Here is a 16,617-nt window from a genome sequence, read left to right as displayed (position 1 = left end):
ACTGGGAGAATGGGAAGACCACTTACAAGGTTTTACATCTGAATTCTGACTTACAGGCTCAAATAATCAAGTAAGAAAAGATTACTTACTTACAACTGAGAAATCTCAAAACTGGAAGAGAACTCATGAAGGACAGAAAGCTGAGATATGAGATAGCAGTAACAGGACCCAGTGAAAAAAGTAGCAGGTCTTCCCTCTCTGTATTTTTGGAATTTGGTGTTTTATGGAGATTTTTTAATCTATAAAACACCTGCTCAAGAACTAATTTTTATTACTTAATCATCCAGTGTGTGCCCACGGCATGTCCAAAAGAGTGAGATGGTTAGGGCTTCTTGGATATCCTAATCCGAGTGAGGTATTTTTCATCAGCCAAAACCAATTTTTCCTCCATTTTCTACAAATGCCCCTCCACTATGGCACAGTGCCACAGTGACCTTCTGTGTCAAACACTCCTCATTTTAACCAAAGAATGTTGTTACCTCATCAGCCTAAAGGCTTGCTTCAGGGCAACCTGAGAGACTTCCTGACTGAACCACTTCCATGACACTTCCAACCTCTGGGAAAAGAGCTTAGGTTTCCCACATACCCAGGCAGAAGGGCCAGACTCCTGCAAGATTAAGATTGAAAAAAAATACAACATATCTAAACATTTACCTTTGCAAGCAGTTCATTTAGTTCTGCCTCAGTTGGGAAGCAACCCAGTGTCCTGACAATTAAACCAATATCCCTGAAATAAAGAAAGAACATGTTTGTCAGCAAATCTGCAACACAAGAGTGTCTGGAGAATCCAGATACCAATTCAGAGCTTGCATATAGGGGTGTGCATGTAAAAGCACCCAAGCACGCACAAGCATACGTATGTAGATGATGTCTCAGTAAGCAATGTCTATTTTTACAGATATTAAATACTCCGGAGATTTTTGGAAGAGTGTAATTTTTCCTGTGACTTTCCCCAAAAATTCCTCTTTACCATTGTGTTGCAGTGTACTGTGTGCAGGTTACTTTTCAACTGCTGTCCTCTAATTGTTAAGCTTAATTTCAGTAAAGTCTACATTTATGCAGTTAATAAAGTACTTTGAAACCTCCTGAGATGAAAGGTAACAAATAAAATATATGTTTACATTAAATGCTATAAAGATACAAATTTTAACTGCAGTAAAGAAGAATCACAAGAGGTCAGGAAGGAGGCAGCCCTGCTATGCCCCTGCTTTGCTCTGAAAAGAGTCAAACACACCAACACTATGGTTTATCACCACCCTGTTTATGCTGCAAATTACATTCATAGCTTGCATTTAGTGCTGAAGCTGGTGCAGTAGTTCTGAGGCTCTAAATAAAATTCTAATCAAACTGGCAATGCCTCAAAAAAATTTAACAACATCAAAGACTAGAAACAAAAGTACTGTAAAGCTGTAAAAAAGAGTACTAATGAGACTTAGGGTATGATTGAAAACAAAATAACAGAAGTATCAATATTGCTGGTGATTTTCAGACCAATTCTACAACACACAAATTCAAGCACATTTGAATAAGTATCCACAGTGCTGGTGGTTCTCGTGATTCAAACCTGTGTAGTTTCTTCATCTTCACCAGTACGTTTGGTGGAAAAAATACATTGCCTATTAAAAATGGTAGGTACAAGAAGCAATGACCTTTGTAAAATCATCTTTTAATGGTAAGGCCTTAAATGTGGCACACCAAGCACACATGAAATTATACAGATCAGTCTTTGGCCTCCTCAGACATGACGCAAGGAGCTCCCATTCTGACTGAAAGCATTGAGAAGCACTACAATATACTAAAGAGAGCAAAAGGCCAGCTGCACCAAACTAGTTACAAGACAAAACCCAATCTCACACATACAGTTGTTTTGAAATGAAGCCATCTACTCAAATGACTCAGTGAAACCTTGCTCCCTGTGGATGTGAATGAGAGTTTGGCTATTGGCCCCAATGAGGTCAGACAATCCTTATCCATGCACCCTATTTCTAGTATGGATATGGTGTATTTGATGCCCTCACTCCTGCACTTCCTTATCTTTCCTAGCTAAAAGATACTTGTAAATATTCTCTGCCGCCCCCAAAGAAACAAATCATGTCTCCCTGCTGTACCACACTGGTTTTGCTCTCACAGACTGCCAGAGATGGGAAGGCTGCCATCACCCTCCTGCCTCACCTCACACTCAGCAAAACCGCCATGGGACTAAGGTAAGCCAGGTCCTACAAGAGTTTGCAAAATGTGGCATTGGTGGCTGCTGTTTCTGGCAGTCTGTGTGTGTGCCATCATCTGAGGATGTTGTTTGAAGTGTTTAAAAACATCATATTTGGTAATAACACAGAGTTAAAGGACCCAGCTAGGAAATTGTATTTTCCTTCCAGATGCTTCCTCTCACTTGGTTGAGCAGCTGCAGTTTTCTGCTGTGCAGTTTCTAGCATACAAAAATGATGGTCAAAATGAGTTTATGTTCATACAAGTTTTGTAACAAGGAGGCAATGAAATCTTGGGTTATGGTTTTCACCCTCCATATAACGCTACCAGTGACAAGATTTGCAAAATCATGAAAGCCCTTGACTCAGGATGTGTTGTAAGCAGCACAAAACAGTACTGTCTTCCTCATGCTTAATTTCTTAATAACTTATATTTGCATCAGGAGTCATGCAATACTGATGGTGGCCTGTCAAGCCAGGGTAATTTTCCATATTCTTCACGGGTATCTGACATTTCAGGCAATAATATTCGTAGGTCTACAATTCTGTTAAGAATTGTGCTCTACTGCCACCTTCTGATACAACCAGATAACCAGCCATTAATAATCCCATTATTGTGTTACAGCCCTGCAATATGAACCTGGGAATAATTAGATAATAAATTGTTCATTGTCAGAAACTGTACTATGAGAAAAACTAATGTGAAACTGTGCATTTACTATGTTAAATAGACTTTTGAATGTCCTCTCTCATGTTATAACCTACGCCTGAATAAATACATTTTTTTTAGACGTCTGTTTGTATCACGTCATTGTTGTCACATTTTCTCAAGCTCTCTATCCATTATATACTAGACTGAGGACTGTAGCAAATCTTGCTGCTATTTAGTTAGGACTGCAGATGTAAATGACAAATAAGCAATGGGTATGTCATGGTGTGATGAGGGCAAGGGGCTCCCCAGGGCTGGGGGGTTGTAGTGTCAGGGGTTCCCGTGGGCATGGCAGGCCCAGGAGTGCTGCCACAGCCTGTCCCACCACCCAGCCAGGAGCAGGGCAGCCCCAGCCATGGGCATCAGGCACCTCCCTGGGGACTGGCCAAGAGATTTGAGTGAGCACTCTTCCCAAAAGGCCCTGTGGGCAAAGGAACAGCAATGGTACCCAGTGTAGAGATGCACTGAAATTCTCCCTATCTACTATAACTGAAAAATCATTTCACTTCTATGAAGTACCCATAATTTCTTAAATTTAGAGGCACTAGGAAGTATGCATTGCTAAAACCATCACAGAAATATTTTGCACCTCTCTCACCTGTTTTATAATGCAGAAAAGGCATTTGGAACATTTAAAGATGTTTTCCAATTTGGTTTTGTGAGGAATGTCTAATGACAATTCCACCAGTTCTCACACTCCTTTGTAATATTAATACTCAATAACTGATTCATAATTAAAAGCTCTGCTGATATTCTTGTGAAAATAGCAATTTGAAATATGAAAAATTACTTCAGTAAACTTTAATGACAACAGTTTATAACAACTTCAGACCCTGCTCAGTGAGGCATAAACACGTGGTTTATGTATTTTGTAACAAAAGCTGTATTGTTATGTGTATGGATATGTTATGTTAAAATGAAGTCAAAGTAGCACTGTCAAATATTCAAACTTTTAAAATACCAGAATTAAGATTATTTAGGAATTTTAAAGTTTTACTTCCTTTAGTTCTGTATCTTGGAGCCAGTAAGGCCCTGATCAGTCTAACAGTCCATGGTTTTATCTTACACTGAACTTTTCCTTACTTCCTCATACATATATTTTGTTTGTATTTCCATAACATTGCATGCTAAAGGTATGCAGTTCTCCCTCTTGACTTCCAACTGTACATCCCATTCCCTCAGTTCTGGTCATCCCATTTTAAAAAGGAGAAAGCTGAACAAGAAGGAGCACAAAAAGAAAAAAAAAAAAAGAATGGCCAGAGCTAAGGGCCAGAGCAGGGGCACCTTCCACTAGACCAGGTTGCTCCAAGCCACGTCCAACCTGGCCTTGAACACTGCCAGGGATGGGGCAGCCACAGCTGCTCTGGGCGACCTCTTCCAGTGTCTCACCACCTTCACAGTAAAGAATTTTTTCTTAATATCTAATGTAAATCTACCCTCTTTCAGTTTAAAGGCATTACTCCTTGTCCTATCCCTACCTGTCCTTGTAAAAAGCCCTCTCCAGCTTTCTTGTAGGAGCTTTCTTGTAGCTTTAGATTATTGGAAAGCTGTTGTAAGGTCTCCCCAGATACTTTATATTTAATAGAACTAATATAATCAGGGCAGAGATTTGCTATTAATAATTGAAGTCTTAGACTTCTGGTCTAGCTGCAGTTTCCTCTTGCCTCTTTCCCAGTCCCAGCATCCCTCTCTCAAGCCAGTTTCAATCTTCAACACTGAACAATGCAAAATATCTATTAAACAAGCAAAGACATACTTGCCCAATCAGGGCCAAAAGGACTATTTCAATTATGTTTTCTGGTAAAGCAGATGCAGGTCTGGGGAGTTATTTATCTCTGTATTAGATCCTATAATATTTCCATGTGAGGTATTTACAAACCTGGCATCCACAGATTTACTGCCTTCATTGTCAAATGCCTCAAAAACTTCTATAATCTTTTCCTCAATTTCAGCTACTGTGCCATCTGCAAACAGAAACACAAGAAAAGGGAAAGAAATTTTCACTGAGCTGTTGCAACTGATTTATTTCCAATTATTTATTTCTGATTTCTGAGACAGCAGAAGCACCAGAACTGACAAAGGGGCAGCCAGGAAAGGTACTTCAAAAAAGCAGATGCAATTCTGAAAACAAAACAAAACACCAGTCTAAATGCAAAATCTGTCATTTGTACTAGTAATACATTATAACATGGCCTTGCTATGGCTCTGCAGCTACATCCAGTCTGGTGGTAATGGTGTGCCTCAGCAGCATGATCACTGAGCTGTCCAGGGGTGGACCCTGCCCAGAGCACACCACAGCTCCTTCCGGACCACGAGCCCTTCCTGGATGCTGTGATGCCAGTGGAAGGAGCAAGGCAAACATGGGTCCAGGCTTGCCCTGCGATGGGCTAAGTCACTTCATCCAGGTTCCTGCATCCAAGGAAACGTAAGTGCCCTCATGTCCACTAAGCCATAATATATGACAAGCTGAGAACTAGGAACAAAGAGATGGCTAAGATACGTGCATGAATAAGTCTCATGGTAAATAATTTATTGTAACAGTTTGGAAAGGAAGACAATCTCAGTGAAGGGGAAGGAGTAATTTGCTGCATTTGCTTTTTATGTCTCAAAGAATGGGGCAAGAAGAACCACAAGTTATCACAGCTATTATCTTGTCTAAAGCCAGAAATAGCATTCTTGGGTAAGGGAAGTACCAGGAAATAAATTCTGAAGAGAGAAGAGGTCCAGCTAAAAAAACAAGGAAGCCAGGGTAAATCAAGAGTGAACTGGTTAGCCCATTTATTAATGTTTGATGCCAAAAGACAGAATATACAAAGTAAAGTTATATGGAGCTGAGCTTTCAGTTCCTGTGGCTAAATACAGCCCCAAATTCTGGTTGGCAAACCAACTCTCAGGAGACATCATTTTGTGAGTTAGCCCCACAGTCTCCACAGAGATGCCACAGGAAAAATTTGAGTGACAGCCAGAACATGAGGTTGGTATCAAGTACACTTGTTTTCTCATTCTCACACTTCTCTATTTTCAACCTAATAATTAAAACATAGCTCTCCTCTACTAGACAATTTATTTTCTTCTTAGGCTCATGTGGTGTTAAGTGGTGTTGAGCAGCAGCACTAAACCACTGGACCTTGTTCCCACAGGCATAAGAAATTCATACCTTGTTTTCTACAATCACAGTAGTTTGGCAATCCCAGGGGCTGCAGCATGCAACCATTGTTTTCAGTTGCTCTCTTGCCCTCATGTCAGAAATATCTGTTTTCTGGCAAAAGATATCAGAACTGAACAGAGCTAAATGATATATTGGCTTTGTGATCCCCCTGTCTTGATCTCGACCCATGAGCTTTTTCATTGTATTTTCTTCCCCATGTGCTGTTGAGGGGGGCAGAGAATGGTCGGGTAGGTGCCTGACAGCTGACCAAGGTCAACCCACCACAGACTGCAAGCACTTCAATATAATAGTGGATTCATCCAGATATAAGGAAGCTCTTCCTCATATAGAAGAGAGGTGCATCCCCTTATGAAGGTACAGGTGCCTGCTGCTTTCCATTTGTGCTTGGTACCGAACTCCTCCAGAGGGCACATAAAGAGAAGAGAGCTAGGAATATATCCTGTATTCCTCCCTCTCACCTTATTTCCCTGATGGAAGCATAGGCAGGTACATGTACGATGGATTGGAGACTGGAGCTTACTGAGAAAGAAGAGTTCAATCCCCAGATACAGGACAAGCTGTATTCTTTTCATAGCTTGACAATAACGACTACCTTTCATGTGCCTAAGCAGTAAAATCCACATTTAATTCCATTCCAGTAACCACAGTTAAATCTAAGTGGACCTGATTCCTTGTAGTAAGAAGCCCTGAAGACTCTCAAACTACTAAATTTGATGTGATTTTCTTTGGTGACTTCAGAGAGTCTTGGATCCAGTCTCCAATGTAGACTGTTGGAGTTCAGTTCTTAAGACCAGGCACTTCAAGCGTACACTATGTCTTGCAATAGAGAAATGCTGAAGGAATATTTATAGCTGCATATTCTTGGCTTGACGGTGAGCTTTCTATAGAAATAAAAATTAACCAAGCAGAAGCGTAGAGAGACTTCCAGTACTGGAACTATGTAGCCATCCAGCCTTTTCAATCTTGCCTTCTGTGAAAACAGTATACATTAATCTTACCTGTTTCAAGAGGCCTGTCAAAGAAAGGTCCTGAAATGAAATGAAATTGATGTTTAATCTAAGTACTAGATAATCTATATTTTTCCAAGAACTGAGAGGAAGTTATGATTAAGAGCCATATCCACCAAAGAAAACATAATATACTGTAGTCCTCTCAAAGACCCCCTGTGAGATGAGTAACAGGAGATGAGCTATTGCGTAAATCTCTCATCCTTGCTCTGGGAATGAAAGCCAAAGATGTTCAACACAGTTCAGGATGGCAAAGCTAGTTATCTGAAGACTTCTATGATTCACTCTAAACCTCTCTTCAGGAGGGAGAAAAAGATGGATTCCAGCTCTAGGGTAAGTAATGGATAAAGGTTTAAAATTACACCTCCAAGAAGGGCATCAAGAGATCAGACATGCAGTTAACTCAGCAGATGTGATGCTCTAATATACTGAAATCTTTTGGTACAAGGAGTCTCATTCCATTGGTAGATTGATTAGTTTCATATTACCCCATGGAGCAATGTTTTAACAGTTTTCAGGGCAGAAATACCTACGCTCTGATTGAATAAAAGATTTCACTCACTCATTCTACGAACTAGATAAATGATACATAATATCAAAGATAAAATTACCAGATTAATTCTAATGGATTAAATAAATAATTTACTAAAATTATTAAATAATTAATTTAAATAATAATTTAAACCTACCATGCCAAAAAAACATTCCAATACCTACAACTACTTATTCCCTCAAGTGTCTCTTGTAGGGATGATACACTATTTCCATTTTTATGCTGCTAAAATGCTTCAGAGACTTGTTGGGTTTTTTTCTCATTTTCTTATTCTCATTTATTTTCCTACCACATATGCAATAAGAAGACAAAATGTCTTAAAATACATTCCTAAGGTACATTAACTGGAAAGCGTATTCAATATCACCTTTCCTTCCTGTAGAGTCCCTTGCTATTTTCCCAGTTTGTTTAGCATGAACTAGATAAAGCTCTAGACGCTGCCAGTTAAGTCAGACTGGCAGGGAGCTGGGACTCCCAAATTAATTCTGGTGGTTCTTTCAGACTGAATTGTTCTTCTTCAGCTTGTCCAGACTGTTCCCCAACACTCTGAGGCCTATTTGAAGCCAGCCCTTAAGCAGCACACCTGCCTCAGTTGTGACGTCTCTTCTTTAAAGACCACAGCTTCAGTCTTTTCAGGGAACAGGAGCAATTAAGTAGATGTGGCTTTGCCACTCTTGAGGAATGAGCATTTTTTAAAGTGATTTCCAGTTGATACGATTTGCTAGATTGTACCATTTGTTTAACTGTAGGAGCTTGCTTTCTTTTCTTCCTCAGGGCCAGTGCTCTGATGGTTCAAAAATACAATCCTTCCTTTCACTGAAGAGAAATTATGTGCAGAAAAAAGAGGTATCAAAGGAACAGGCAGGCCAACGTTAAATAACCACCTAAAATGTTGGGGAGCAGAATCTCTCCTCTGCTCACAGGAAAAGATTCAGTCCCAATGCAGCCTGAATAACCTATTTACACTGTATGATACTCTGAAACTCTTTTTGTGCTACATAAAGAATAAAATTAAGATCTGATTCGCAGATGCGCCAGTGGATCTGATCAACACACCTGAAACATTAATCTCTATAAACACTAATTTAGGTACATTTTAATAAATACAATCGATTTTATATTTAAACTCCTATACGCATGTGGACACCTCATTAATTGCTCCATCCTCTCTTTACGGTACTATAGTATGGTTACAAGAAGGTGTGAGGAAACCCCTGAGGTCTCTGGTGACAGAAATCCTTTCTCACTGGGGCTGCCTTGCTGAACTAGTCAGTCTGAAAGGACAAGGGATGCAACTAGGTAACCCCAACTCAGTGACAGACAGTTTGAGAGTAATGTATATGTTGTTGGTTTAATGTAATGTATATGTTGTTGTTCTGGTTTTATTTAAGTGTTGTTATCAACAGCTCTCTTGTAGATCTCTCCATCCACTAAGTGGGGCTATCAGCAGGAAGTACGGAATTGTACCAGTGGCTACGTACTCCAGCACGATCTCTTCTCTTTCCAACCAGCCATTATTTCAATCAAAAGTAGGCAGCAATATTGGTCCTGTCAGTCGAAAAACTGGGAATGGGTTGCAAAGACTTAGATGAAAAAGAAGGAACATTTTTAAGATGGCAGTGGTGGGGACATGGCTGTGCAGGTAGCCACATGAGAAAACCCCCTGCAATCTCCACTCAACTTCAGTAGACTTCTCTTTCTGCTCACGGATCCAAGCTATGGTATTTAACCACCCTCCCCACATTGCTCCAACACTCTTCCATAAAGCCCCTATGATCATCCTTTGCAAATCTTAGCTCTTCCCACCATCTCCAAAATCACAATTAACACTCTCTGTCTTGCCATACGATGACAATCAAAAAAGAGGGGTGAGAAGTTGGTTGACCTGTGGGGAATATCTGAGCCAGCCAGCAGTGAAGGTACAAAAAAGTAAGTGTGAGATGCCTGCTTAAAAACTGAGCCTATTGCACAGTAAAAATATAATAATTTTATATTATATTTTATATATTAAATTTATGTTGTACTTTCATATTAAAAAATGATAAAATGTTTGGCCAACAAGCAGAAACAGGTAAACAGGTCTCACTCCTTACAGCTTTAATGTGGAGTCAAAGTCTTAGAGATGTATCAAGATGCAGGAACAGTTCCCCAGTAAGAATGGAGACTGGTGCTATTCCTGAAGAATACTATGGTCCCTTTAAAGACAATTCCCAATTTATTATCTAGGTGTACAGGGCAAATGGATGAAAGAGATGAACTAAAAAACCAAAGGAGATTTGTCTTTGATGTTTGCAGCCATTGTTTCATCTGACCTCATCCAAAATCTTTCACAAAACCACTGATGGAAATAAGGGCATAAGAATAAGGAGGGGAAAAAAAAATCTGGCTGCAGTTCTAATAAGAAGAAATGTACAATGTATATTTGCTTAAATATGCAGGAAAAAAAAAACAGTAATAGACTTCACAATTGCAACTCTGAGGAGGTTATCAATTAGCTCAAATGAGATCTAATCAGTCTTTTAAGTGTTAACTGGACCATCATCTGGGTCAAGATACTGAAAAACGGTCACAGTACTGAGCATCACCAGCACAGGTAAAACCTTTAACACTCTCAAATAAGTTCATTGGCTTTATCAAGACATTGAGTTTCCAGAACAAAAAAGAAAAGCCAGTGTGGTGTCATAAGAGGAATTCCTGGTGATGGCATCAGATGGTATCCCATGAAACTGCTTCTCTTCCCTAACTTCAAAGGAAAGGATACAATACGCTCAATCATTCTGCGACAAACGTTTGTGTTGCCTTCATCTTAACTGTGGGGAGCTTGACTGACTTAAAAAGAATTCAGAAAACTTGCCCGCCCCAAACAAGAAAACCTTACAGCATTTAACTAATTCTATTTTAAGGAAATTACTGAGGAAAAGGAACACAAGGAGAGAACAATCTTGAGGCCATTTGAATCTGACTTATTGGCAAGACCTTTCTGCTCTGTAAAAGAAAAGGCATACATTAAATTTTTTTCTCTTGACCTTCTTAATTCCGGAGGAAGCTTAAGGTACGGTCAGCCCAATATGATGAAACAGTAATTGCATGCTGTGCCCTAAAAATATTGAGGCAAGAGAATTATTTTCTTCTCTGCTCTGTACCTCGTATAGCATGTATGATATTAATATATTAGATATCACAAAAGAAAGGAACAATATGATTAAGATGTAAGCTTGCAGAATATGCAATGTTGTTTCTTTGTGTTTGTGGTACATAATGAAAATGCTCATTGAAGAGTCTTCATTCTGGAAAGACAAACAACCAAAATCTGAAGAAAAACAAGATGTTTATAAAGAAGCTTGACTCCTCTAAAGAAGAAATAAACCCATTCCTGAACTGCAAACTGAAGTTGACGCAATGTATTGATAGCACTAATGGGAAATGTATCACCTGAGTTTAGCCATTTGGATCAAATGAAGAGATAAAAGATGCAGCTTCATGAAATTTGGTATAGGCCAGTTCCCAAGAAATGACCAGGCTAAGGTCTTCACTTGCAGTAGTACCTACTCCAATTTGGGGCTCCAAGCTATGGCTCACAGACTCAGGAAAGGGATAATGTTTCCTCTCCTGAATGAGAAATATCCCATGTTATCACAGATGATACTTAGGTAATCTGAATTGTAGCCTGTTTCATGTAGAAGAATAACAAAACTTACATGGTTCCTGCAGAGGTCACTTTCAAGCATTCTCCAAGAAGAAAAATGAAGTCTCAAGAAGCAAAAGCTTTTTCTTTCACGTTTTTCAGCATTGTTGGGAGCTAGACGTACCATTGCTCCCTATTGTTTATGTCGCAGCATACACCACGTGGAAATTAGATAAATAAGCAAACCACATCATCAGTGTGAACCAACAAAACCAGAACCCTACACTCATCATCATGTATGCGAGCAACCTTGGCCTAAGAACATAACTTCACCCTATTGCCATACCTCTTCTCCTAACGGTAGTACATGTGAGAACTGAAAAATTACCTGGTTGTTTCCATCACAGTAACTGCCTTATGGAAAACTAATAGAGAATAAAAATAAAGGGACTATATTTAAAAATGGAGCTCCCAGAGCTGAGCAATCAGAACCATCTTTGCACAGCCCCATGGCACATGGTGCAAATAACCACGAGAACAAAACGACCAGCAGCAAATAGGGTTTTAGAAAAAACAGTTAATTAATTTGATGTCTGATCATAAAATACAGGCTGTCAGTTTGATGAAGGCTGTAGAAAAGTTAACTGCAAAAGCTACTTTAAATTCTGACACAAAAATATTAAATGCAATTATTCCTTTTTGCCTTCTTTGCATAAGACAATTGTAACATGGACAAAATACATAATAAAGTGATGTAGAAAAGTAAGCACTACCTTGACTCCAGCTTTGGCTATAGAAATTAGATTATTTTACAGAATTATGCTAGTAATAAAAAATATAGAGTTCACATTAACCATAATGGAAATATTTTGGTTATTTCAGTTAGAAGTTGATAAATTCATTAAAGACTTTTTAAAAACGACACAGCAACTGTGCATTTCATCCTCAAAGTTGAAAAATGCAACAATACACCAATATGCAAAATACATCCAGTTTGTGATAGTTGATGGTAACTAATGGAGCTAAAAGTTGCCAGTAATTTTTGCTGATGAAACAAGATATCCTGGATATTATGGTAGGCTTTGATTGTTCAGTAGGTGGTATTTTAAATGCCATGGCATTCTAATTTGCCATAGGTTCAGATGTTTTAATTCATGTGGGAACCAAAACTAACAAAACTAATGGAACAACTAACAAACTAACTCAACTGTTGAGAAACAAAATGTAGAAACTACTGCTGCTTTGATTCTAGTTGCTCATAAAAGTCTTAACCTAACTGACACTGTAACACAGAACAAAACAGGCCACATCAAGCTGGAAAAGAAGCCATAAGGAGTCAATGCCTTTCATCACCTAGAATATCCAAAGGTGTTTCAATCCGTCATTCATACTGTGTCCAAAACACAGTTCATATTAAAGTGTCACTGATTTGAAAGGGAATATCCACCATTCATAAAGTTCTTTTCTCATTATCTCTCCCCAGAGGTGTTGGAGTCATCGTGAATCTTAGCTATTGCCCTCCCTTCTGGATCAAATATGGTTCATCAACAGAAAAATACATTTCTTTCCCTCATGGGAAAAGCCCATCAAACCCATATTAATGCTGTCACTTCCGGTTACTCCTATAAGATGCCACTATTTTGCCTGGTCTGTGCTGGGCGAACAGCCCCCACACCAGTCCACAGAGATCACTCTGCATCTTCAGTACTTGATAACTCATACCTATCTGCTCTGAGTCATAATGATACAACAGCTTGAACAGCTGCTATGTTAAACCTGCCTCCCACATCCTTACCAGGATCCTGTTCGCTTGCTCTGTCCAGAGCCTGCACTGTGTTTCTTAAAGCCAGGGGATGCAGATGACAAAGTAAGTCAACATGAAGCCCCAGTGGAACTACAACCACTGCCTGGGCTTGCTGCAGATAATATATTGCCTGTGGGAATGGAGAAGGGCAAATTATGAGGGATACCCTTGCTACCTCTGCAAATTCCTTAACAGATGCTAGCTGTAACACAAAATTGTCCATATGTTGGAGGGGACCAATAAAGCAACATTTTCTGCATCACTTCCTATACTACGACCCTTACAGCCTCCCTGTGCCCAGGCTTCTGAAACAAAGGCATTAATTTTCCTTGTTCTACCCAATTCTTTCTGGAGGTCCTCAGAATGGAGAATAGCAATTTGTTTGTCAAAGAAATAAAAGGCATAAGGACTTTTCACACAAAACACAAACCAAACTTACTCTAAACTTACTCAAACTATTTATAACCAAGCAGAACTTGCAAGCAAAGGGAAGAGGGGCTGGGAAAGTTAGCAGTGGCTGAGTGGGACTGGTTCCCAGCAGGAACGCTGCTAATGCCATAGTGTGCTTCTTACAGTCTGTACAAGTCCAGTAAGTGCTCTTCAGGGCTGGACATGTGGCAGGTTTGATCGTGAGGAAGGCATATGGAAGACAGACTGCAAGTTTTGTGCCACCGAAGACAAAAATCATCAGCACGTGCTGAGGATGTGGTAAGGGATATGACTCTGTCCTTCCTACTACCTGCCTGAGCTCCTTACACAGCAATGAACACAGGCAGAGGTGGCTGACACCGCAGGTCAACTCTGCTCACTTTCCCCTGGAGCAACTCAGACATAGCACGTATTTGCTCTGCTGAACCTCCCTTCCCAGCTTTGTGCTTTTCTCATCATAATCTTCACTTCTCTTCATTTCCTGCATGTGATTAGTCTCTCCCCTGCCCTATGGGCAAGAAAACCCTTCCTTCCTGCTGCTCAATTGTTCCTGATCAGCTTGTTGGTGAGCGTAAGTTCAGTCTCCATGATCCTGAGACATACTGGGGAAGGATGCTGCAATCATATGGTTTGCTAGGGAAAAACCCATTCCCTTGCAGGCAGTCAGACTGAGTGATTCCACACAGATACATAACAATCCATGTCAGTGACAGCACTTCAAGTATCCCAGGAAAAGCTCAACAATATATGCCCTGATGTTTTTACTGTACACACTCTGTGTAGATATGCTGCACATATATCTATATATATACTAAAGCATGAGTCTTCATGATCATCAGTAGAGAAGCCTGCAATCCTGGGAAATGACCAAGGAATACTACCTAGCTGTACTCAGCTAGAGTTCAGACCTGAAGCACTATCTGAGGTTTCATGGGTGATCAATTTTTCCATTTTTTATTTTTACTTTTTTCTGATGGGGTGACATGGAAGCAGTCCTTTCTACTGTCACTGCTCAGAACAAATTGTGATTTGGTCTGCGTAGGCCAAAGAGGAGAAATGGAGGTGCGGTGGCTGGCTGATTGGAATGACCATGCATCTGGTACGTAGCATGCATCATGTTCCAGCTCAAACAAATTAAGATGAGACAGGCTCTAGCAGGGATTCCTGAGCCACCACAAGCTCAGGCAGTTGCCCATAGCAGCACTAGCCCAGGGCTTGGAAATGGAAGCATGCAGGCTGGGGCTAGGACTTGGCTACAGCACTAGATTTTCCTGCTGTTGAAGTGTTCTGGACCCAGCAGCATGCCCATTAAAAAAAAAAGTCAGAAAATAAAACCGCAAGTTGGCCTAACTCAAGTTAAAACTGAAAGACATTTTGACACATTTTCTAGTGAGTAATTTGTAAGCCATGCTACAGCATTCCTCTAACATCTGCAAGGAAAATAGTTCAGTGGAGGCTGTCATCTACTGCCTTGCTGGTGGTACTAGGCAGAACCCCTTTCATTAGGAAATGGCAATGCAGGTTGATTCCCACATACACAGCAGCACAGGCAGGTTTTCTGCTCTCTGTTCTGACCAGCCAGGATGACACTGTGCTGGGGGATTACTACCTGTAGATAGCAGGGAAGTGCACAAGCACATACTTGGCACCCAGTCCTCCTCCAGCTCCAACTTGCTGTTGTTCTGCTGCTGCTCTGACGACTGCATGCAGCAACATCTGGCCACAGCCCTGAGCTCCTCCTACCATCTCCCACTGTCCCCCTGGCTGTTGGGGATACTGCAGCTAGCACGCAGTGATAAACACCTTGCCATGCGACTTCATAACTCTGTCTTGCACCTTTCCCTGTAGCTACAGCTTACAGATTTTTATCACCTCAAGTACAAAGTCTCTCTGAGCTCTGAAATAGTCAATAAGTTAGAGCTAATGCCCTGATCTGACCTTCTTATGCACCTTATTCCTTGGATCCTAGTGCACTGACACCCCTGTATTAAACAGTACAGGGTCATGCTGTGAACAGTAACATACAGCATATTGCCTATATCCTCTGGAGAATACATAGCACTGGGAAACAGAAGGAATGTGTGCGGGATATGCCCTGTGTATGCCCAACCCTCAGATAAAAAGCAGGGATAATCTCTTAGAACTTGAAAGAATCTGGAGTCATTGTTACTTACAGCAGAAACGCTTGGCAGGCCTTCCAAGCATCTTTTAAAATACAACAGCACCTACCCTCCCTATCCATAGTGGTTTCTCTCTTCCCAGCTTTCACACGTCTGTTTGCTCACACTTTGTGCACCTGTTGCTGCAGAGTCCTTGCAGAAAAGCCAATTTCTTTCCCCCACCCTAATATTTGGTCATGTGTTGAAACTTTTTTTTTTCCCCCCTCAAACCTGTGTGGTATCACAGAAACATGGTGGGATGGCTCCTATGACTGGAGTGTTGGAATGGAAGGTTACAGGCTGTTTAGAAAAGACAGGCCAGGCAGACGGGGAGGGGAAGTTGCTATTTATGTCAGTGATAGGCTGGAGAGTATGGAACTCTGTCTGGGGACGGGTGATGAGTTAACAGCGTGTTTGTGGGTCAGGATCCAAGGGAAAACAGCAATGGGGGACATTACGGTGGGGATCTGTTACAGACCACCTGATCAAGAGGACTCTGTGGATGAAGCACTCTACAGACAGATAGGAGCAGCCTCACGCTCGCAGGCCCTTGTCCTCATGGGGGACTTCAACCATCCTGACACCTGCTGGAGGGACGGTACGGCCCGGCACAAGCAATCCAGGAGGTTCCTCGATTGTGTGGAAGACAACTTCCTCTTTCAAGCAATAGAGGAGCCGACAAGGAGAGGTGCCATGCTGGACCTCGTGCTCACCAACAGGGAGGGACTGGTTGGGAATGTGACGCTCCAGGGCAGCCTTGGCTGTAGCGATCATGAGACGGTCGAGATTGAGAACCTCAGGACAGTGAGAAGGGCACGCAGCAAGCTCACTGCCCTGGACTTCAAGCGAGCAGACTTTGGCCTCTTCAGGAACCTCCTTAGTAAGGTTCCATGGGATATAGTCCTAGAGGGCAGGGGGGCCCAAGACTGCTGGTCGATATTCAAGGATCTCCTGCTAC

General features: G+C 41.0%; 1 protein-coding gene across 1 annotated transcript in view; it reads right to left on the bottom strand.

The window, feature by feature from the left end:
* The window catches only part of EFCAB2 (EF-hand calcium binding domain 2), a 32,543-nt gene that overhangs the window by 7,831 nt on the left and 8,095 nt on the right, over positions 1 to 16,617 (bottom strand). The window contains exons 2-3 of the mRNA XM_030499567.1: positions 4,793 to 4,877; positions 655 to 727 (exon numbers count right to left, since the gene is read on the bottom strand). Coding sequence (XP_030355427.1) covers positions 655 to 727; positions 4,793 to 4,877 — 158 coding nt within the window. The remainder of the gene's footprint in view (positions 1 to 654; positions 728 to 4,792; positions 4,878 to 16,617) is intronic.

Source organism: Strigops habroptila, chromosome 10 (genome assembly GCF_004027225.2).
Source record: "Strigops habroptila isolate Jane chromosome 10, bStrHab1.2.pri, whole genome shotgun sequence".
Classification (NCBI taxonomy): Eukaryota; Metazoa; Chordata; class Aves; order Psittaciformes; family Psittacidae; genus Strigops; species Strigops habroptila.
The sequence above is the reverse complement of the archived record's forward strand: the minus strand, read 5'-3'. Positions and strand labels throughout refer to the sequence as shown.